Source organism: Zootoca vivipara, chromosome 12, assembly GCF_963506605.1.
Source record: "Zootoca vivipara chromosome 12, rZooViv1.1, whole genome shotgun sequence".
NCBI classification, from domain to species: domain Eukaryota; kingdom Metazoa; phylum Chordata; class Lepidosauria; order Squamata; family Lacertidae; genus Zootoca; species Zootoca vivipara.
Window position 1 is genome coordinate 47,522,965 of NC_083287.1, and position 23,922 is coordinate 47,546,886.

General features: G+C 41.0%; 1 protein-coding gene across 2 annotated transcripts in view; it reads right to left on the reverse strand.

The window, feature by feature from the left end:
• RBM33 (RNA binding motif protein 33) overlaps positions 1 to 23,922 on the reverse strand; it is a 94,259-nt gene that overhangs the window by 34,560 nt on the left and 35,777 nt on the right. For both annotated transcript variants that reach the window (XM_035130072.2, XM_035130073.2), the window contains exons 11-15: positions 15,773 to 15,923; positions 13,608 to 13,939; positions 12,018 to 12,350; positions 11,127 to 11,414; positions 7,839 to 8,462 (exon numbers count right to left, since the gene is read on the reverse strand). In XM_035130072.2, coding sequence (XP_034985963.1) covers positions 7,839 to 8,462; positions 11,127 to 11,414; positions 12,018 to 12,350; positions 13,608 to 13,939; positions 15,773 to 15,923 — 1,728 coding nt within the window. The remainder of the gene's footprint in view (positions 1 to 7,838; positions 8,463 to 11,126; positions 11,415 to 12,017; positions 12,351 to 13,607; positions 13,940 to 15,772; positions 15,924 to 23,922) is intronic.

Below are 23,922 nucleotides of genomic sequence, written 5' to 3' on the forward strand. Positions count from 1 at the left end.
GGCACTCAGAGTCCCTTGGAAGAAAGGTATAATAAAATTTGCTAATATATAATTGTGTTGTGCTGTCACTTGTGTCCAAATCTTGTGAACCCTTTTCCTGTCAAGCGGTGCTCAAAGGAAGATGCCAGCAGTACACATGACAACTACTCTTAAGTTTAAAGGAAAGGCCAGTATGGCTGAGAGGGAAAAATACAGAGTCTAAGGACAGAAGAACTGCACAATGAAAGGAGAAGGAAAGGGGCAAGCGGATACTGCGCCTAAGGGTGTTTAGTCAGAGGGTCTGGAAAGTAGGCAGGGCTGAGAGACAGAGGCAAAGGTTTGACAAGACTAGGCTCTGTTAAATACAACTCAATACAACTCTGTTAAATACAGCTCAAATGAATAGTATTTAACTTCTTTCATGGGTTTTAATGGGACTTGGGCCCAACCTAGACAGGCAGTAGAATGAGATGGCAAAAGTAGTTGACAAGAATTCAGACTGCAGGTGGGGGATATCTATTGTTGAATGTTCCCTCCTATTGAAACCCAAATATAAATATAAATAATATAAATATAAATAATATAAATATAAATTTGACAGGGAGAAATTTGACAGGGAGAAAGTTACTAGCATAGCCCATGTTGTTGTGCTGGTTTTTTACTTGCATAGTGTTTTATGTACGGGCACATTCATGATTCTACACTTGCAGTCTGAAGTGGTTCCGTACATTCTACTAAATTAGGCCTCTTTCACCTTAATTCCATTGCATGTGCCGGTCAGGCTTCAGTTACAACTAAATTTATTTAGAAGGGGGGACAGAGTAGTTGGTAGAAAAATAGGCAGGCATTGTAACAGGCTGAGTTAAGCACGAAAAGAGTTGGGGAACAACCCAGGGATGGGAGGTTGTTTCTTGTTTAAAGGAAGCAGTGTGTGCATTGTCTATTTCACCTATTTTAATACCCACCTAAACATTCAGATGCAAAATCATTTAGTACAAGGGGGGGGGGCGGGCGATGCAACAGCACAACCCAGCTCTGAAAATATATCCACTGCAGACCAGGTACAGAATGCGATTAAAACTGACGCAGACCAAACAATGGTAACTCCCGAGTGATGAGGCTGGGCATTTACCCTAGCCCTGAATACTTGCAAAGGGTTCACCGGTCCAAAAATACTTCCACTCTCACTTTGCACCCAAGAAGTTCAGAGGTCATGAGAGAATTCCTGGGTTGCATACTCTACATTTCTAGATTAAGGGGGGGGGTCCCTACTGAGAAGACCTTACCAAAGAGCCCCAAGACCAAAAACAGTCCTTAGCAGACAATGCAACAAGCCTGAAAAGGAAGCAGCAAAAGCAGTGAGTCATAGCAGCCATTCAGCCAAATAGTAGCCCAATTCTGAATGACCATTATCTCAAATCTTCCTCCTTGGCAAAGACTTCCTACTAAAAACTTGTTGCCAGCCCAAAAGGCAAATGACATGATATGAACACTCCTCTGAAGAATGAGTCACAGCAACTGAAGAGCATAGTTTCTTATTTACCAAATCAACAAGTAGTAGTATGAATGCAAATTTAACACCACAATTTCTAAAATTCTCTTAAATTTATGGTTACTCTGGAAACTTCAATGTATGCCAGACAAAGAGGATGAGACACACAAAGATATTTCTGAGAGAGCTACAAGATTGATATATGCACCCAAGAAGCAGAGGCAAAGCAGAAGCATTGTTCTGAGCAACCAACAGTGAGTTAGGAGGTTGACTTCCTAGCGTAAACTTAACCCAGTGTTATCCCACCATATTCTTAGCAAGTGTTGGCAAATATTGTGTGTCAAAAGTCAATCTGAAAGTGCCCGTGTTGTGTCACTGATGTCACGATGTATTAAAAAAAATTCCACTGTGAATGACAGCATGAGTTTGCTAAGATTAATTATGCTTTTAAATTTACTTGTGCTCTGCTAAGTTAATATCTATATTATGTATGTTTTATGTATACTGACAGCTATGTCCAACCCTATACAAAAAAACCTACACAAGGTGGCTTACAGCAATTTAGAATTCTTATTATTCTATATGGCAGCTTATATATTTGAGTATTCGTTACCTAGGCAAAACAAAGAAGTTTGTTAGTGATCATACAAGTTTTCATCAAGTTTGTATAAATCTGCAGATGCACAGAACCAACAATTCTGAGGAAGAGAACATGATGCTTTCTGGAACAATCTATCCAGAAGTAAAATTTACTGATTTCAGTGGAGCTCACTCCACAGCAAATCTGCAGAACTGGAGCCTTACAACCTGTCTAGAAGTGTCCAGTGACTTGGTGGTGTGGGAGGTGGGGGTAGAATAGTCATCCCTTTTCCTTGCCACACCAACTCCCTCCAGAGACAAATGTGCTGGCAGCCCAAGGATCTGCAAGTCTCCATTAACATCTCTCCATCTGATGTCCACAAGGACAGGGAATAGATAAGAGGGAAGCAAAATGGCAGGCACCAGTTTAGGAGGAGAGAGGAAAAAGGGCTCTCTCTTCTAAAATGGCACCTAATTAATCAGGGGCACTTTTTTAATGGTCTGGGAGGTTAATAGATGAACCTATTTGATTAAACACTGCAGCCCTCTTTAAAAAAACTTCTAATACACAGTGTAAAAATGTAAATGTAATTGTATATTTTGTGCTCAACTTCCACGGTAGTCTTCTTTGGGCCAAAAATGCAGTAAGGAAAGAGGTTCTCCATTTCAATATTTCTGTTTGAAATGTTCAAAGCATCCTGCAGATCAATGTCTAAGTGATCAGCAGGATTCCTGCCATGTGTGCTATTTGCATAACAGTTCTTTCCTTAAGCCAGAAAACTGACTTTTGACTTGCAGGGAACAAGTATCCCTAACGACAGTGTAAAGGCAGCTTGAAATAAGAAAACTCCTACATAGAGAATATGGTTATAGGAAACAGCAAGTGGGATTGTGTGCACTTGTGCTTTGCCTCATTCTCATTTGCTTCAACAGGGGTAGGGAACTGGAATTACGCAGCAGGCCAGATCCTTATCTTCCCTACCCTGCACAGGCCAAATTTGACAGGTGAGTGGGAACACCACCTGTTAATCACCTAATGTCACAATGGTGACAGATGATGGAGTGCTTTGTACCACTGATCAGCTGATCATTGGCAATTCAAAGTGCTGAGCAGGGCTCTTTGCAAGCTAGTTATCCAATGGGAACTCAGTAGTGCAGCCAACCCCAACTGGCTTGCTCTAACTGCCAATCAGTAGCATCTCCACCCGTCCCTCACCTGAAATCACATATGTCAAGTGTGCGACTGGGGCAAGTGGTTTGGAGAAAAGAGCCTTATGGGCTAAATTGGGATCTGTTCCCAGCTTAACTAAACCCATAACTCGAGGATCCCCCACCCCTGTGCTACACAATAGGAAGCTTTGGTGAGCTGAATATCTCTGCGCCCAAACTGTCCCACCTGACAGTTTATATGTTGCATGCCAGTCTTCGACCTTATACATAGGTTTTCTATGTGAAAAAATAGGGAAGCTGATATAAATAGTATGTTTCATGATGAAACGTGAGAAGCGTAGTGCTTTCATAATACACTTCTAAAGGAGAAGATAGCTGAATAAGTATGACTTTTCTTCAAACTTCTGAAAACAATGGATTAAAGATCACAATGTCCAGCAAATGCTGCAGTTGCCTTTGCAATAACATGCAATAGCACAGCTGTGCTGAAAGCACCAACATCAATATTCTTATCAATGAGTTTGAACAAAAGCAAAAATGGAAACACGTCTTCAACAGGCTAGTAGTTCTGAACACTCTCAGAAAGAGTTGCAATACCAGAAGATCAATTTACTGTTCAGCCAGAACATGATATAGCTGAACTAGAGATGAGTTCAGATTTTGATGGAACACTTACATTCAAAACCTTGACCCAAAGGAAGAATACATGTATGCCTCAAAGGGGTATTACCAGAACATGCTCTAGGCAGGACTCAGAACTAGACATTCAGCAGGATTTGGGATGTCTACCTTACAGAGGGCTCTGACAGACTTAATCTTTGTGTAAGCTTAGACTAGCAAAACTGTCCAGACTGTCTCCCTTGCTGCCAATAACTCCCCTTTTCTCTGTGCAGCATGTGGAACAAAGTAACATGGTTGTAACTTTCTGACAAACTATTGAAAATTTAATCAAGCATCTTGATCTGAGTTTTCATGCTTAGTATCAATTTTCTGTACAAAGGAATGTAGCAATACACCTACCTGCACTGGAAAATTGGCTAACCCCTATTTAGAAGTTTAGAGGAAGATACAGCAAGTCCCTTAGGAACTCTGCAGCGTGAAATATGTCTGTGTATTGCAACAAGAGGAAATATATCACCCAAATATCTGTGTAGCTAGATACCTAGCTTGATAAATTAGTCCCAGCAACAACCTTTACTCACCAGAGTAGCTATTGGAGAATAAGCAAAGCACTCCATTCTTCCTTTCCCAGCCTCTCTTGTGACTAAAAAACAGACTAGCAAAACACTGTACTAACTAGAAATGAGCACTCTCTTCCCACTCCATCAACTCACTTGGTTTCTATGCTGAGTGCTCCGTGAAGTCATGGTAAATGGTCAGATCACTCTGCCCAATAGTCTATGGTGTTTCTATGTTTGTTATGCAGGAAGCAAAGCCTGTCCTGCATGTCAAGGCTCCACCATCAACCTGCTGTGTTTCTGTGCCGGACAGCATAAGAGGGAGCTTCACTTCCTGTGGTGATCCTTCCTATGGATCCAAGAGGTTGTCAGCAGTGACATCAATCGTTCTAGATCTACCCCCAGCATCCCATATGCCCATGCAAGAAATGTAGGAATTTCACCTGCTGAAATCATAGCAGTTGGAAACCTCCAGCCCATGAGCCTAATTAGGCCCACCTCTGAATTTGGCCCAGGAAGCAATTTTGGGCAAACCACGCCCACCTGGGCTTTCCCAACCTCTTATTTCTTATTTCTGATCTCTTATCTCTTATTTCTCATCTTAGTGTTGTAGTCCCACAGTATTTAAGATCAGAGATAAGTGTGGCACTGTGGTGCTTAACATTAAGATTAAAGATAAGCACCTGCTTCTAACTTTTACCCTCAAAGGGCATGCAGAGGCCTATCTCCAATCTTAGAACTGTGGGACAGCACTAAGATAAGAGATATGTCTGTGCTGATCCACTGGCATTAAATTTGCCGTCCTATGAGGTTGGGTGATTGGCAGGTTGGTGGTCCTGACCACCCTTCAAAACTGCCTGCAGGTCGTGGGCTTTGCCATCCCTGGTCTACCATAAAAACCCAGAAGGCAGAGAGGAGGAGCACTCTACTCTGCCGCCACCTCTCTCAGTTGCAATGATGGATGCATAAGAGGGAGCTTCACTTCCTGTGCACCCAGTATAGAAACCCAGCAGGCTCCTGGAGAAGGAATGAAGCACTCCATGCCTCTGCCAGCAGCCTGCTTGCTTTCTATGTCAAGTGGGGAATGGAGTGCTTCCTACCCTACAACCCTATAATGGGTTGTCAGCAGAAGGGCCAAACACTGGGTTGTTACCCACGCTGGAAAGAGAGAAAGTGACCAACCCCCTCCTGTCCAGCAAATAAATGCAGAAGATTGCTAAAAGAGGGGCTGAACACTCAGTTTCCTTTCTGCAACCTCATGCACCTATGTGAGATTTCTAGTTGCCTGTGGCAACCAGGCAAGTGGTTGAAAAAAGATTGTATATATCTGCTACACCGAATAACTGCAACAATTTGTTATGGAGACTTCTTGCACTGGTATTTATGATTTCAACAATCCTTTAGTTTTTACCATTTGTAATTAAGATTGCCTAGCTATTACTATTGATAAAGAAAATAAGCCTGTCAAAATCTTGTAAACGAAAGTGATTCCTCAAAGGATCACTATAATCTGAGCTGGAAGAGATTCCCATCTGATACTTTAAGGCAGGATACATTGGCCTCAATCCAAAACAGCTCTATGCACGTGAAGGCTAGGACCATGCACACTCAGCTGGAGCTCTCTTTGAAGTTCTTGCCACAGCATCTCACACTGCCAAGGAGGCATGCCAATCTGCAATTTAAAAAGCAACTTGCCTCTTTAGCAGTGGGAGATGTTGCAGCAAAACATTTCGAAGAAAGCACTGCTTTCAGGCAGATGCCTCTCCTGTGCACAAAGCTTCTTTGTATTTCAACCTCCATACATAAACCGTCCTCAAATGCCTGTCCAGCCTTTACAGGACAATCTCCAAGGAAATTCTACAGCCTCTCTGGGCTTCTTACTCCCCTGCTGAACTGATCTTACAACTAAGCTGTACTTAATAAGGAACGTCTTAAAACAACTTCTCTGCACTCTGAACTATTTCAGTCTGAATCCTAACAATTTAACCATATTGGTTAAAAAAAGGTGGAAAATAGAGCTAATTATTTTTCTGGAAGAAAAACAACACCACTGCATGAAACAAACTACCGTAAACTAATTTCAGCTCACTCCTTAAGTTATTTCCAATGCTGTCCAACTCCACGAAACTGGATGAACCTTTACTAAAGGCTCAGCACTAAATAATGCCTCAAATATATCCCAAAGAATATTTCTGCAACAGGAGCGGATAACTTGTTTTAACCAGTAGGCTGTTTGGCATATCCTGCCTGCGATTGGACTAGAAGTCATGTTTGGTATGAAAAGGACTGCACTACAGAGTCTCATTTTTTTCTGTTCAGCATGTTATACACACATGAACGAAATAAACCCTAAGCTCAGTTCTACTTAGTCTTTATGAAGTCCTTTCTGCCCACTTCTCTCCACCATTTATATTCACCCTGTGCTGAGGTTGTTTGCTGACGCACAAAACAGGACAGTACAACCTACTTGGGGAGTGGTGGAGAACTCCAAAATGAAAGCTTTTCTGGCTACTATCCTGTGTATTGCAATACCAGCAAATCAGGGCAGAAGCCTGAATGTAATTTTATTGTGAACTAGCTCTCTGCTACTTGAAAAACAATGCACACAAACTTTGCTATTCTTGTCATTAAGAGACAGGAAGGATGAGGGGAGAGAATATGGTTAAACATACACATAACTTCCCTTCAACTTAAATCCATTTCCTCATTTCTCACATTTCAATGTCCTTCAACAAAGTTTCTTATTTTCTTTCTAGAAGAGATATACACAACTCTTATGCTTTATTCCTAAAAAATGCTGCATAAACTGCAGTTTATAACTCCCTATTTCCTGGCCTAAAGGAGGACTTTACATATTTGCTACTTTCCCAAATGGAAATTATTCCTCAATTTATTGTCACTTTCCCTAAGATCTGGCATCTTGTTACCTAGTAATCAAGTAGTGACCTAAGCACAACTAAGTAGAGAGCAACAGCTCATACATAGGCTTCTGTTAAAGGAACAAAGGAGGGAAGATCTTCTGGCCATATCCACAAATTGTAGTGTTCTGTTCATCATCCACTGCCCTTTTTTGGCTGTGGTTAGTTACCAAATGTTTTTGATTTGGATCAAAACCAAATGAGAACATTCTATTAAGTCACCAGCATGTGGTCTGCCTCCTTTGATCATTTGGCGATCAGTTCAGCAAGACCATTCAAGATTACGATATGGGGAAACGTACATGTATGATATTGGGGAAAATGATTTAAAATAGCTATACACAGCTGTGACGATTCAAAATTAACAGGAATATTTGAAAGGTGGGTTGTTGTCGTCGTCGTCCCCAAGCCTCTGCTTATCAATCTCCATTTTCTTTGGGCCTTTGCAAATAACACCAACAGGACAGACAGAGACCACAAAAAACACAAGAAAACAAAAGACAGACAAGCCTGGTAACTTACCCCTCCTGACAATTTAATCACCCTGACTTTGGTGCCGACATGGGGCCCATCTCCACTACCACTGTTTGCCCGCTGCATGACAGTTCTTTTCACCCCAGGCTTCAGTTCCTGAGGCTGGCCTTGTACTGATGCCACACGAGCAATCTGGGATGGGTTCAAGTGGGCTGCAGGAGGCTTTGTTTGCAACCCTTTATATGGCAGCTGGAGCTCATTTTCGGGCACTGTCCTAGTCTGTCTTAGCTGCTTTACTGTTTTTATTTGCTGTCCTTGAAATTGTGCATTATCTCCAGCCTGCAGAATATTTGGGGGCTTAGGCTGAAAAGCAGGGGGGGTTGGAGCTACTTGGTCTTGCTTTTTAACCATCAGCCTGCATTTCACATTTTGGCGAGGCTGTGCACCAGGAAGGGGAAGCAATGGATTTCCATTGGTGGGCAACTGTGAAGTTTCTTCCTCCTGTTGTTGTGTTGAAGACTGCTGCGCAAGCCTTTCAAGCAACTCTCTTTTTCTAGCTCCAGCCTGAAGTTGCCGCCTGAGCTCTTTTTGTTTCAAGATCTCTTCTCTTAGGCGTTTCTGTTCTTCTATCTTTAAACGGTAGAGTCTGGTTTCTTCATCTTCATCAGGAAACTACAGAACATCAAAGGAAACAAGTTATAGGGATAGTAACTCCTATCCAGCTTTGTCAAATTTGGTTTTGCTTTTAAAAAAGAGTGTGCATTGATGGCATACATTCCCAGGAGAATTTTAAATCAACTGAAATATGGTGCTAATGCTTTTAAATGACATAGCTACCAATGAAAGTTTATTACTAGGCAACCTATGAAGAGTCAAAAAATACATGACTCTAGTTTGGACTTTACTTAATGGGGAAAAAATCAGAATGCTGAAACTGAAGCCTTCTAAATCGGAACTCATTTAGAAGTTGCTGAAACCAATTAAACTATTAATATAATTCAAGATCTCAAAATATTGTTTCAAATGGAAGCTGTAACAATACAGAGGCAGCCCACTGTCACATGGGTTTTATCTTGCTCTTTTCTGACAAACTAACAAAAGGTAGGGTGGTAAATGACCTGAAAGGCCCTGATTAGAACTATTGATTTTTCTTACAGAATTTTCAGCCTGATCTGAAACTCATTTGTCACACAATAATTGGTTATAATGAACAGCACAAGTCAATCTCTCTGACCTTGAACTCATGCACTCTCTTCAGAATTAAAATGTTGCCAAATGCAGTGTTGGAATATTAATGGTATATCAGGAATGCCTTTAATATTCTAGCCTTAAGCTTTTCTGAAAGTATTATACCCTTTGTGCATCAAATAAGCTTTCTAAAGGGCCTAAAATTCTGGAAGAAAACACATTCTTATAGGAAGCTACAGGGAAATCAAGAACATCAAAAGAAAAGCTGCTTCCAAGTGAGTTTGCAAGTTTCAACAGGACAAACGTTAAAGGATAATATAATAGGCTAAGAACTGTTCCTTATTAAACACTACAATAGTTTAACCCCCTAAAGCACCAACCGGATATGCTTTATTTAGTATACATCTTGAAGAAACCTCATTCGACACACAGCAGCTTAGATCACCAGCACTTGGAAGCAGTGAAAAAGTGGAAGATCCTGCACCAATGAATCAATGTAACATTACTTGAACTAGTTTCACTCACATATTACTTTCACAAAGATTCTCTTATGCAATGTCCATGTTTAATTGGCAGGTAAGATGTTTAAAAAGTCATCACCTGAAAGTGTATGCAGGAGAAACTGGAACCTATCAGTTACCATTGCATACTATTTTGAATTTGCTAGGCTCGTCTTAATATCTGAGTTCCCCTAACAATCTGAGCAAATAGGTCCCCATTCCCATTTACCATATTTCTAACTCAGATTAAGAAACTACATGACACCATGGGAGAGTTGACACTGAACCCAAGGGTGCCAGATCTAACTCTCTGCCCACTGGATGACACTGACTTTGAACATCTGAAACAAAAAACTGAGAACACTGAAGATAGCCATCCATCCAAAATGCAATTAGCAAGCTTCCCATCTCGCAGGGTAAAGTACTTTAGTCTAAGTTTTACGGGCCAATTCAACCTAAAGTGATCTATATCACTGAGTACAGTTACTCTATATTCTGTAACTACTGATCAGAAAAAACATCAGCATTCAGTAGTTAGCATTTACAGTGACAAACCATTGATATTCATCATTCAAGCCTATTGGTAAGGGATAATAACAGGAATTAGCAGCTATATAGTTCTTTAGAATATTCAAAGCATTGTCTCAGTAATTTTTACAACAATCCCACAAGAGATTCTTCTTCATATGACTTGCTAAGCCAAAGCATGACTTAGTCTGGTCCAGCACAGCAGAACCAGCAGATGAGCAAAGCAGTCACCATCTCCTCTCAGGGAGCCTGCTAAATTGCTCTGTGCTAAACTATGGTTTGGCTTAGTTACATGCAACTGAGTTCCTAGCAAGCTCATTGCGGATGCCACCCAGGGACTTTTAATAGTACTTTCATAGTAACTTGGTTCTCCAAAATCACTCAAGTTAATGGTATTCAAGAGATAAATAAAAAATAGGCAAATGACTGCAGATTCTTGTTTCTACAATAACAGAATTTCATTATTTAATATTATCACTGCATCTTGCCAACAGACAGGATAACATTGAGGATGGCTGACCCATGACCTGTGGACCACATCTGGGTGGCTGAGGGGAAGAGCTTCCCATATACCCCATTCCGAATGGACTTCTCCTTTAGGCTCTGTCTTCTCATTCCAGTAAAGTGCACACTTGGCTCTCAAGACTGGTGACAGTGAGCTCCAATCCCTGATCATGGCTTACAATAAGAGACTTTGCTGTAACAGATGTAAGTGTAAGTAACAGATGTGCCGTATGTTTTCAGCAGATGAGGGAACCACCAAAATATAAGTGGATTGTGTGTGCTGGTAGAGGCATTTCTTCTATCTGTATGCCTGCAGTATACAGGCATACCTCGGGTTACAGATGCTTCGGGTTGCGTGTTTGCAGGTAACCCGGAAGTACAGGAACGGGTTACTTTTGGGTTTCAGCGCACGTGCAAAAGCGCCAAATCGCGACCCGCATGTGCACAGACATGGCACTGCGGGTTGCAAACGCTGCAGGTTCCAAACGTGCCTCCCGCACGGATCACATTCGCAACCCGAGCATCCACTGTACTCATCTGTGCCTGCCTGGAAACTAGTACAGATGCAGAAAACTATGTTACATAGTTACATAGATAGACAGAGGAGAGGCCTTACCTCTGGCTCAGATTTGATCTCCACTTTAGGCTGTGCCACTGGAATAACTGCTCTAGGTTTTGTCTCAGTCCTTCCCTGTTGGTTCTTCACACCAGCCACAGGCCTTGCAGTAGGCATGGTACTGGCAATGGGTTTTACTTGAGCAGCAGGTGCTGAGGTCCTTCGGTTGTTAGCAGCCTCCATTGCATGCAAAGGTGCTATTGGCAATTCCCGCAAGTTACTGTTCCTTGGAGCAGGTGACTGGAGTTGCTGATTTGGACGCTTCACAATGTTTTGTGTTGGTGTGTTCTGGGGGAAAAAATCAACATTAAAAAACCTGATAGCATTGAGTTCTTAAGCATGCAGATTTTGCTGAAGCTTAAGTGATAACATATAGAGATTCTGAATCACCTTTCTTTGTACAGTCATTTCTATAGCAAATGCAAGTCTATAGTCCCCTTTGCCACGCTAATGGTACTAACAGCCTTGGATAAGCTTTGAGGAATGGAATCTTCCAAAGGAAGAGCAGACAAAGCAACAGAACTAACAACTAGCCAGGTGTCCTATGAAATTATCTGAATTTTCTGTGGCAGTGAAGGTATCAACCCCGCTGAGGGCCTCAAGAAACACAGGTGAACACAAACAGAGGGACAAAGCACTGCTTAAATGGTTTGAAAATTCTTTAGCACAGCAAAGGAAAAAGTCAACCATGGATTGACAAAACTGCAGGGTTTGTGACTAGAAGTGAACAAATGTGGGGTTTGCATTCCAGATTATCACACACATCAGTGGAGTGCACAAAAGCCCGCCCCACCCCCTTCTGGGTCTGAAAACAGCCTGCACGTGCAGTTGTGTGTTCTTTGAACATGGGCCAAGAGGGAGTTGTCTGCACTGTATTTACATGTCACTTACATGCCTGGCCTTTACCAGACCTTGTCGTTGCTGACACTGCATCCGATTGCTGCTTGACTGCTGCTGCTGTGCCTGCATGTGAGGTCTAAACTGGGATGGGGCAACAGAAATCAGAGGCTGGGGGGGCACTGCAAGGAGGTGGTGCTGCTGCTGGTGCGGTTGATGCTGCTGGTGCGGTTGATGCTGCTGGTGGTGCTGCTGGGCTGTTTGTGGATGCTGCTGATGTGACTGTGGATGCTGATGATGCGACTGTTGATGCTGCTGTGGATGGTGTTGTTGCGGCGGCTGTGGATGCTGCTGATGCTGTGGCTGCAAAGGAGGGTGCAAGGGACCCTGCACATTTTAAAGGAAAGCACACATGAGCTGCAAACTCAAAAAAGGCCTGCTCCTTAACATTCAAGCTCTAAGTAGCTAATAGGACTTAACCAGCACTCTGTATATCACAATTACTATAACCAGCAAAGTAAAGGCGTTTATTAATAAGCACACCACCACCCAATTCGAGTCTAAAGTTAAGTAAGGCTAAATTAAAGTGCTGTACTGCACATAAGCATTATGTTTCAGCTGTTCCTTTTAAAAATAAATAAATGAAGAAGTCTAACTGGAGTCTGAACATTTTCTGCAATTACTAAAGTACAATAGTTAAACTTTAAAGAAAGCTTAATAAGTGAAAGGAATGTACAATACCAGCCATTGTGTATTTATTAGTATCTTCAAATGAAAAACAATTGTACCAGCAGAGGGTGCTCTAACCTTTGTGGTGAGCTAATATGGCTGTTTTCTAGATGCATGCTTAATCTATTCACTGTACAGGAATTTGTTTTTAAACAATAGATTATTTTCATATTTCTTCTGGAATAAATCAATTAAGGAAACCATAGAATATTGAACAAAATGTTGCATTACAAACTTTTCTAATCTCATTAGCTGTGAACAGCCTTGCAAAAATCAAAGCAGTTTAATATCTTCACTTTGAAGCACTATGCCAATACAAAGTTGCCACTAAACCTTGTAATTCAATTAGCACTGGGCACAGGGGGATAAATATGTTTTCATGCTTGGCACAGCAATAAAAAGGCACATTTAAATTTCATCTATATTTTGTACTATCAATTCAAACATTAAACATTCAACTCTGTGCACAGGAGAACTTCTCGAAGGTTTCCACACTTTCCAGCATAAGCAACAAATGGTTTGAGGCTCTTAAGGAATAGCTAAGATGAAAAAAGTAAACACCTGCAGAAACTCACTTTATTCTTAGGCCCACAGCTAAAAAGATCAAGAGGGAGGAGGGAGTCAACTAAATGTGTTTGTTACATGCTTTAAAAGTCTCTAAAAAGGGGGGAAAGGGGTACTGCAAAAAACTGGCCATTGATTTCCAAGCACTCATCAATAGTTACCATACTTTTTGCAGCACTTAGGGAACAGCAGGTCTAGGTTCTGTCCTGCTGATCAAAGTGGCGTGAAAAGGGTGCTAGAGTAACAACTTCTGGGCAGCTTTGGAGGCATTGCACTTTTGGGAACTTAGGTTAAAGCTGTCACAATATTTCTAAATGCAGATTCCTAGGAACTCTTGCTTTCATTTCATACCTGCATGTTCGGCTGTGTGAGAGATGTCAAAAACGGCTGCCCTGGCACCTGCATGAATGACTGCCTGGGAGGGAGGAATGGTCGTGTATTTGCTGCTCCAGGCTGGTTGAAGTGAAGGACTCCCACGGGGCCCTGGGGCTGCATGTTTGGCCTCATCATCCTCTCTCTGGGAAACATGTGCTGCTGCCCCTGCTGGTTAAAACCTGGTCCAGGCTGACTGAAAGGGTGCGGGTTTTGGTTGGGAATGGGGTGGGCACTGTTGAGGAGTGGGGGCGGTAGTGGAGGAGGAGGGCTCCGCTGCTCAAACATGTGATGGCTGGGAAATCTTGGCTCTGTCAGAAACAAACATAGTCATAAAATCAATCTATCGATGGAGCAAACTGAACAGCCTTCCTAGTCCTCACACCCCTGCTTTAGATAACGCTCACATAGGAAGCTGCAATATTAGTTTAAACCCGTGTTCCCCAACCTAGTGCCCTCCAGATGTTTTACAGTACAACTCCTACCAGCCCCAGCCAGCACAAGATGATACAGCAGAATGGTGGGAACTTGAACCCAAAACATACGGAAGGCACCAGGTTGGGAGAAGCCAGGTTAGATTATTGGGTTCATCTAACCCAATTAAGGGACACGGGTGGCGCTGTGGATTAAACCACTGAGCCTAGGGCTTGCCAATCAGAAGGTCGGCGGTTTGAATCCCCGCAACGGGGTGAGCTCCCATTGTTCAGTCCCAGCTCCTGCCAACCTAGCAATTCGAAAGCACGTCAAAGTGCAAGTAGATAAATAGGTACTGCTACAGCGGGAAGGTAAACAGTGTTTCCGTGTGCTGCTCTGGTTCGCCAGAAGTGGCTTTGTCATGCTGGCCACATGACCTGGAAGCTCCCTTGGCCAATAACGCGAGATGAGCGCCGCAACCCCTGAGTCGGTCACGACTGGATCTAATGGTCAGGGGTTCCTTTACCTTTACCTTTAACCCAATATTGTCTGCACGGACTGGGATTGGCTCCTCAGGATTACATGAAGAGGTTCCTTTAACATTATCTCTTCCTTTTCGTTGGAACTGTGCCACCTTCCGCATTCAAAGCATGTGATTTGCCACTAAACTAAGATCCTTTCCTCACAAAACAGTTTAGACTGCACAGATGTTACAAAGGGGGTGGGGAGAGATACATACTTTTGGTTCTTTTATCACTCTCTAAGAGCCTTATCTGCCTGGAGTGGATACCTGGGTTAGAGAGGACCACTAAGTCCCTGTAGTTCAAAACCCTTCTCCAAAACAGGAGGAACGCTCTCGCCCCAATCAACCCACAGAATCCAGGTAGTCCTGCAAGCAGAACTATTTATGTCTTCATGGAAAATCAATAGGGGAAGTCCTGTTGTTTAACTGAAAGCAGCCCTCAGCAACAACTAACACAATTAAGGGTTGCACAACGAGTTACAATGGAAGAGAAAGCCAAGTTGCGTGTGTGAAAGCTTTCACCACTTTTTCAGTTGACATCTTAGAAGTTTTCTTCTTACATATATGTTACAATAATGTATAAGCCAGTAAACATGACTATGTTAAGATTTTACAGGAGAGAATCGGATAAGTGATATTGCGGTACCTAATTGCTAAATCCCAAGCTCCAGATATAGGAGGATTTGCCAGCTTCAACAATGGCCTAGAAGTGACAGATGGGAAAGTGACCGCGTATAAGTGTGACAACGGGAAATAATTAAATAATTCAAATCAAATCCAGAAATGGCAGGAGAGTCCTTATGGTTTCCAAGGACACTCTTCCTGGAGCATGAAGAGGGCATTAGTGAGGGCAGAGGACACCCCAAAGAGATCGGATAAGCAGCGGGAATTTGTTTATGCTGCTCAGCCTCCCCGCCTAACAGCTGATGTGTGGGGCAGCGCAGCAGTAGCAGCCACTTTCCTGTGTGTCTTCCAGCCTCTTGCCAGCGCCAGAGCTTCAATTCTAGTTGTGGATATTTTTGGAATACAGTATTTTTGATATGGACTGAAGAGAGCAGCAAAGAGGTGCTTAGAGGGTGCTCCCCACTTTATCCAATTTCACTTTTACACACGGGGGCCCAGAACATAACCCCCATGTATGTGGGGTGTGTGTGTGCCCATAGTTAAGACAAGAAGCTGCCGCTTCTTATGCTAGACAGGACACTACCTCCCATGAAGAAAGGCTCTCTATCCTGTGGAGGCGGTGGTGGCAGAGGCGGTGGTGGTCCTCTCCATTGATCCTGGAGGGAGAGTCTTGGGGCTTGATTGAAGTTGGTAGGAACAGGTCCGGGGGGATTCTGCTGAAACTCTGGAGGACCCTGAATAATACAAGGGGACACACGGAACACAAATGGAGGTTAAAATAATCCCGAAGCATTTCTTCTATGGCTCATTTATTTGATTAATTTTATTCCTTTATCACCCTTCCTCTCAACTGGGAGCCCAAAGCAATGTACAACCTCTCTAAAATAGAGTATCACGTGAAAAATATTACATGAAACCCTATAAAAACTTCTTACATAGCCTAACTATTGAGAATATTTATTTATTTATTTTATAGGAAAAGATTAAAATACCTTTCTGTAATTTGTATAAATTGGCAACCCTACTGAGCCATATCTTTCACTGTGGCAGTGAACATGGAACCTAAGCACAATCCCTTTACAATGAATTCAAAATGTTTTAATAATCACAGCAGCACCACAGGAATGCCATCTCTTTTCAAGCTTAGTGAAATCCATGCAATTATTGACCTTCTATCCCATTAATCCAAAAGTCTGAATGTCTACTTTAGAAAATGCTCCTGACATTTATCTCTTTAAACCATGCTATTCTTTGCTATCTATTTAGTACAACCTAAGCAACCAAAATGAAGCTACTTTAATTTTCTGGATGTCATAAATTGATTCCCCCCCCCATTTCTGAAGTAAAGAAATCATATTTCAAGAATAACAGGGAATCAACATTTCGCAAAGCACATAACCCTAAATACTTAAGCATCTGAAGCATTCATTACAGACAGGATACAGAAAAATTAACATAGATTTGTCACCCTTCGTTTCAAATAAATGCTTCAGACTGATATTCAGCTATTTCACAATCAGCAAAGGAGGGAGCCATTTAAAATTTAAGCTCAGTAATTGATTTTCCCCGTTTTGATTCTATGAATGAACATGCCATATCATCTACTAAAAAGACAAGGACCATTTATGACACAAACACCCATTAACTAAATTAGTGGGAAGTAATATTATGTTGTCACATCTCTTCTTACAGAAACATTAAACAGAAATATTCTCAACTCAGCAGTGTTTTCAGGTAAGCATCTAAAAATCACTATTACCCACAATCAGTATGTTTCCTTACTATTACCGTACAGGCTTAAAAACAACAACAAAGATTCCTGGACAAATTTAAGGGCTGCAAGGAATACAGTACAATTAAATCCCACTTCAACATGCACAAAGTAATGGGGGGAATTGTTCTGCATATGAGTAAGAACTGGACTATTAAAATTATAGTGCTTAATTTGTGTGCCAGCTTTTACTCTGGTTCCCCTACATTTCAAGGAGCCACGTTCTAAACCAGATGCTGCTCCAGCACACAGGATGGTGACAGTTCCCATTACAGAGCTCAAAGGTGGTGGCATCCCCTGCTCTGAAATCTACACTTCTGTTCCCGTGCTTAGCTGCCCTTTATAAATGTATGCATACAATTGTCCATAAATTAGTCCTGTTAGCCCAACTACAATTTTTCATTTTATGGTTTGGGGGGGGGGAGCTACATTTTTTAATCGACTAAACACAGAGCTGAGTTACAGAAAAACAGGCTTCTACTACCTACACACGTACACACAACCTATCTCTCATGCGCTAATCATTTATTTACTTGTCCCATTAAATCTTCTCCTATCTCTTTCTGAAAACCTGAAGCGCAGTATACACCACTAGGAACTCTGCAGCAGACATTAGCTACAGATGTGTTGCATTAATAGGGGGGAAATGCAAGTACAGTACAATTCTGTGGACTGTGGAACATTTAAGTAGCATTGGGTCCATGGATATACCATGCACAATTCTACAGTCACAGTTAAGGACACCGACAAATATAATATCAAAATAGCCTACTTCTTTCAGAATCTGAACCAAGGTTCTTTGATAGATATTTAACTGCTAACATTTTACACTCCTGTTAAATTTAGAAGTCAGAATGCTGTTTTTTGTGCTCAGCAACATATGTACCGCAAATCAAAAGAAAACAAGCATACGGGAAACATAATAAATTCTGATATGCACAGTTTCTCCTTTTCGTGGCCTCACATAGGCAGTTTCAAAGAGCCACAAGATGCTAAAAGTAACATTCATTTGTAAGCAGATAAAATTGATCTTGATTTTTTATATGGCCTAAATCGTAACACTGCAAGAATGTGCTTTGAGATAATGCATTTGGGACATTTGCTGCCGTTTGTGTGTGTCTTTTTTTTCTTTCAAACCCACCAAGTAAACTGAAGAGGGTCACGGCTTTGCAGAATACATATAGTTGTGATCTTAACCAGGGAGAAAGGCAGGTACTCCCCGCACTGCTGCTACCCCACCCCACTCCCATCAAAAGCACATTCCAGCTGCACAATCCCACAGGTCTGGCTTTCTGGACTAAGAGTTCAAAACATTACATTCAACAGTGTTTGTAACAGGATATTCACTTAGGAAACTTTAGAGCTTGAAGGCTGCAAGCACCTTATGCTCATTTAAACAGTGGCTCATTTCAGAGCATCTGACAGTACATAGTAAATGCATCTATAGATTACCACACATTAGTATTTAAAAGGTCTCACTTTACTGCCATGGGTTCCATAATGGAAAATAGCCAGGATATAAATGTAATGAAATAAGTAAAAGCATATACTGTACAGTCTCAATCATCCTTAAACCAGCCCTGCAAAATAGATTAGTATGTCCCCATACTGTAGATGGGTCGGCAACAACAAGACATGGTAGATTGCCCAAGGGTATGTAGTAAGTTTATGACAGAGCCAAAGTCAGCCAGACAAATCAGACCTAGAGCTCAATCTCATAGCCACAAACTGTACATAACAGCTTTCAAACATTGAAGTTGTGAAAATAGGGCTGTCACTTTATTAGTTGGTTGGTTGAGGCTTTTTAAACTGATTTAAAATTGTTTATGAATGAATCAATAATTTCTTGCGGGAGGGAAGAACATATTTTAGTTGATACATGCAGTGATCAGAGGAGGCATCATCCTAGAAGAGGCACAAAGAAGATGTGCGCTACCTAAGGTTTTTGTATAAACGTGTATTCTTAATAATCCGTGTGTATTGCCCAACTGATCAGGGAAAACATTTCAGTCAATCAAAGAGTTTATTGTTGCTTAAGAACTGACTAGAATCTGCAGCCTTGCGTGACATTTAATAATGCCAGCCTTTGCCTATCACTAATTAGGTGTTGCAAGTTATAGCTAACCAATGCCTATAAAAACAATTCATCAAGCATTGTTCAGCCATTCTTCTTTGCATATGTACTTACATTATGCATCATAAGGTTTAACCAGAATGTTATTGATTACTTTTGCAAAACCTCAACCCAACTAACTTCTGTCTACAGTTTGTTATAGAGATCTGAATGGCTCATTGAGCATGACTTCCACATACGCAGGCAATCCTACTTTCTGAAAGAACATGAGATAAGGTTACCCTAATCCTGTCAAAGAATTACACTATTTTGCTTTCCTTTTTATCCTCTCAAATATCCCCCCTAGTTAAGAAATTAACATTCTCTCTCATACAATTCTTACAGAAATTGTACTTTTACTTTTCGGCATCTCTTGTTAATTACATGATGTTATCTGTTATAATCTATTCATGAACCACAGATAACTTTGGCTACCAATAAAAGAGAAAACTTAGCATAAATTGCTTAGCACAAAGTTAATCTTATAAAGCAAGGCATAAAGAGGATCTAACAGCTATTATATGACTTATCAGCTTTCCTAAAAGGGTCACTCTATACTTTTTTTCAAAGAGACTAATTAAATACCTTAACAATGTCATTGAAACTTCATGAATCTTTCAATAAATTACACCCTGTCTCTACAACATGTTTTCATTTATTAATCTCACTTAACATGCAAAGAGGCTAGAAGAATGCCACTGACACCAAAGTAGGGATACTCTGTTAATTCTTATCAAAAATTGTATAAATGCAAAGAACCAGTGACTATAACCTATGACATGATTAAAACTATAGCCATCTGTCACAAAATGTTAATCCTCTTACTTTAGCATCCACTGGACTTTGGCTTTTCTTGGGTAAATGACCTTAGTTCAATTCAATCACCACGGGGTAAGATGCATGCAGAAATGTAACATGCAGATCCCTTCAATGTGAATTTGGTTCCACAGCCATCATGTTCTCAGCAAACCACCATGCCCAAATGCATGGTGGCTTTGGGCTTCATCATAAACTTATTATTATTATTTTTCATTTGACTGAGTTCTGCACCAATTAGATGCATGTTGACAAGAAAAAGGTCCAGTTTCTGGTTCTTATACCAGAGATTGACTTACTGTATGTGGAGAAAGAAGTATTATAAAGTAGGTGAAATTCTAGATTCTAAAATTCTAGAAATTCTAGAAATGCTAGATTGCTTTTTGGAATGACAAGCATTCCCAATTTTGTTTTGGAGGGGAAATGACTAAAACTAATTACCTTCAGAGATGCCTTTTGAAGATTTGGAGCATGGAGTCACTAATATTTAGATGAATTTGAGCTCTGTCTCTACACACAAAGTGAATCAGGGAAGGTTGTACAAGTGCTGGAATCTGGAGGCAGTGATGCAGTGGATAAAGCCGAATAAACTGAGGCTGAATCCTGACGAGACTGTGGGTAAGATGGCTTTGGGATCTTGGAATTAAATAGCAGCCAGTTTTGGATGGAGTAGCCCCCCATAAAATGACATGTGTGCAGTCTGTGGGTATTCCTAGATCCTAAGTTGTTACTGAAGACACAGGGTTGCCTCAGTGGCAAGGAGTGGCAATGCCCAGCTCTGGCTGGTTAGCCAGCTCAGGTCATTCTTTAGCCAGGACAATCTAGGTACTGTACAGTAGTTCCCCGCTGGAGCATTGCAATGGGCTCTATGTGAGGTTTTCCTGTTCAGAAGCTGCAGCTGATGCAGAATGCTGCTGCCCATTTGTTACCTGGAGCAGTAAGATGGGATCACATTACACTAATCCTGAGTGCAGTGCAGTGTTGGTACTATTACACAAATCTTAGGTACTAATACACAAAGCTTAGGCCTTCTCTAGTACTAGTCAGCTTGGATCTTGAGATCTGCTCAGGTGGCCCAGCTTACGGTACCCTTCATGAGTATGGCCCAGGGGGACACTACATGAAGCTAGGCTTTCCACAATGGCAAGTTGTCCCCATATTATTTTACTTCTGTGACAGCTTAAGACTTGTTTTTGCAAGCCTTTGTAGTATGAGAAGCCCTACTGTATAACTATATTACTGTTATACGGTACTGTACATTGTATTTTATTTTAGAGTTGTGGTTTTAACCTGGAGGAGGTGAGTATAAGGAGGTTAAAAAACTGGAACTGGCTATAACTTTTAAAATTATTACAATGCAATAAAAATGAAGAATTAACAGCTCAGCTATCAATTTTTTAGAAATGTTTCTGAAGTTGGGTACTTTTTGGTGTTGCGTTTCAGGAATACTGTTAGCCATTCTGGGCTTGTGCAATAGAAAGAAATAAAATATTAATATCAGCACACATTTTTGCTGCAACTATGAATCGGGGGAAATGGAAAGATTGTATATTAGACCTCAATAGAATTTGAAACCAGGGGTTTGTTGGATGGTGGAAGGGAACAAGAGAACAGAAAATATACTTCTATCGAGGATTCACCAAGCACAATGATGCGTCTCTTCTTTTGTTGCCAGCACTTCTTACTCATTCTTTTTTAAAGGCATCTTATAGTAATAATAGTGGTAGTAGTAGTGGTGGTAATGCTTCCTATTTCACTGTACAAGAAATTTGTACATGAATCATTACCCTTAGCAGTTTAGGGTCCTGCACTGTTCCTGCTTAAATTCTATTTAAAACACACACACAAATCCACAAGCTAAACATGCCTGTTCACAACATCCTATTTCATACTGAACTACATTTTCCCTCAGATCATTAGCAAACATTCCTGCATACTGAAAGCAAAGATTCCCCATCCCCCTGCAAAAAAATGCATGGTATATTACGGGATCTTGATCATCAGGGACCCCTATTATATTCCTGGGGAGGTTTATAATCCACCCACCAGCTCCTGACTATTTTAGACACACTGTAGATTGAAGGGCAAAAGTGAGGTCACATTTATTTCAACACTTCTGTAGCATAGTGCTTTTGTGAATTTTGATGTTCTGGGATTTGTTTTTGTGTGTGTTTGTAATGGTTGCATCTGTCACGTGAAAGAGTGGACAACTGTTAATTCAGCTTCATTTTACCGTTTGTAAGATCAATAAACTGTGGGAAAAACACAACAAGGGAAAGGGTTGCTTCATTTTAGAAGTCTTCTTTGCCGCTCTTGTTTAATAGCTGTTACCATCATATTTAGCTTCTGCTGCTCCTCCTGCAGATGGGAATTCACTGATATGATTAAATTTGATGGTATGATAATGTATGGTAATAGTGATTAATCAGAAGCCCACTAGCAAATGGAGGGTGTTTGTTATTATGTCACCTGCATTTTAAATTGCATTTTCCCTCTGCCAGCCTGACACTGTTTGACAGCATATAGGGGGAGGGGTTGGAAATCTTGCACTACATCTGCTTGCTACTACTTATAGATTTGATAAGAGAAAACACTCATCACTCTGTCACTATTGTAAGTGTTGCAATTATAGGGCTCCGCAGACGAGTTGTGAAAATGGCAAGTCCTCATAAGGAAAGCTTGCCAGTAGATGCTGAGGAAGCTCAGTTGCACATCTGTAGGGGCTATAATAGGAGAGAAATGTAATTTGATTCAGCAGTCTCATTCAAACATGATTTGCATGAAATGCTGTATAAAGCTCTATCCAAGAAATGTCAATCACGACCACCTGATACCTTGTATCATGTTAAAAAGAAAACAAAATGCTTTCCAGACTATGTGGGATTCGCCACCGCTGCTGCACAGTAATAGAGTGAAAATTTCATTTACTGCTGCTCTTCTAGCAGCACCGCCATAGCAAAAGCACAATCATTGCTGCAGCAGCGCAGAAGGGTGTTCTCCCCCCACTCCCCTGCCATTTGATATCTAACATCTAAACAAATATTATTGCTACAATCACGTAAATCAGTAATCTCTGAAATGCTCAAAATAATGCCGGTCACAAGACAGTCTTGAAAACTTGCATATTATAAAGGCCTATTCGCAAATTATATTTTATCGGAACATCTGTATGTGTAAAACAGCATTCCCCAATCCTGTACTCTCCAGGTGTTTTATACTACAACTCTCATCCACCCAAGTCAACTGAGTTGCGTACTGAACCAAATACAGGCTTGGCTCTTGGCTTCCATAGTGTGTGAAAAAGGTTCTTAGAGAACTGAAAAAGCAAGCCCCTCAACTACTAGAATGAATGATTTATTAATTCTGTGGTGTTTCCCAAGAGGAATTTATCTTGATCAACCATTTCTAAAGGGGCTAGGGAGGAACATACTGCTAGTCATTTTGGATAAGGTCAAGAACTTCTTGTTTTATTATACTACAAGAATTAAAGGTGACATAGAAGAAAAAACCCTAATTTAAACAACTATGTAAACGTATGGTATGATGTAATGAAGAGACACGTATGTGGCACTGGGAATGCAAACGTGTAAAAAACAAAACAATATTGAAATATGAACAATTTACATAATTTCTGTGAGTTGCAGTAACTTGGGCTTTCTAAAATTTTCTAAATGTACTGAAAGCGGTTAGTGTCAGAACTGTGCTCATGAAGTTTGAAAGAAAGTTCTACCAGTCTGAAGGCAAACACACTTCCTATTGGCTGGTCACTATGACATGTTATCCAAAATTAACAGATCATTGCTATGGACCCAGTTTAGGAGATCATCTAAACTGCAGAAGAAATCCTCTAAGGCTAAGCTACATCCTGCGGCTTCCTTTCTGTGGAATGAAGAAGGAAAGCTTCTACTCTCATTTTTGAAGAAAAACTGCAATTCTGCATTATGTATGAATTCAGGGTGCTGTTATTCATTCTAACGAAAGTCGGTCCACAAACCGGGGGGAGGGGGGGCGCGACTACAATTTCATGAGAGAA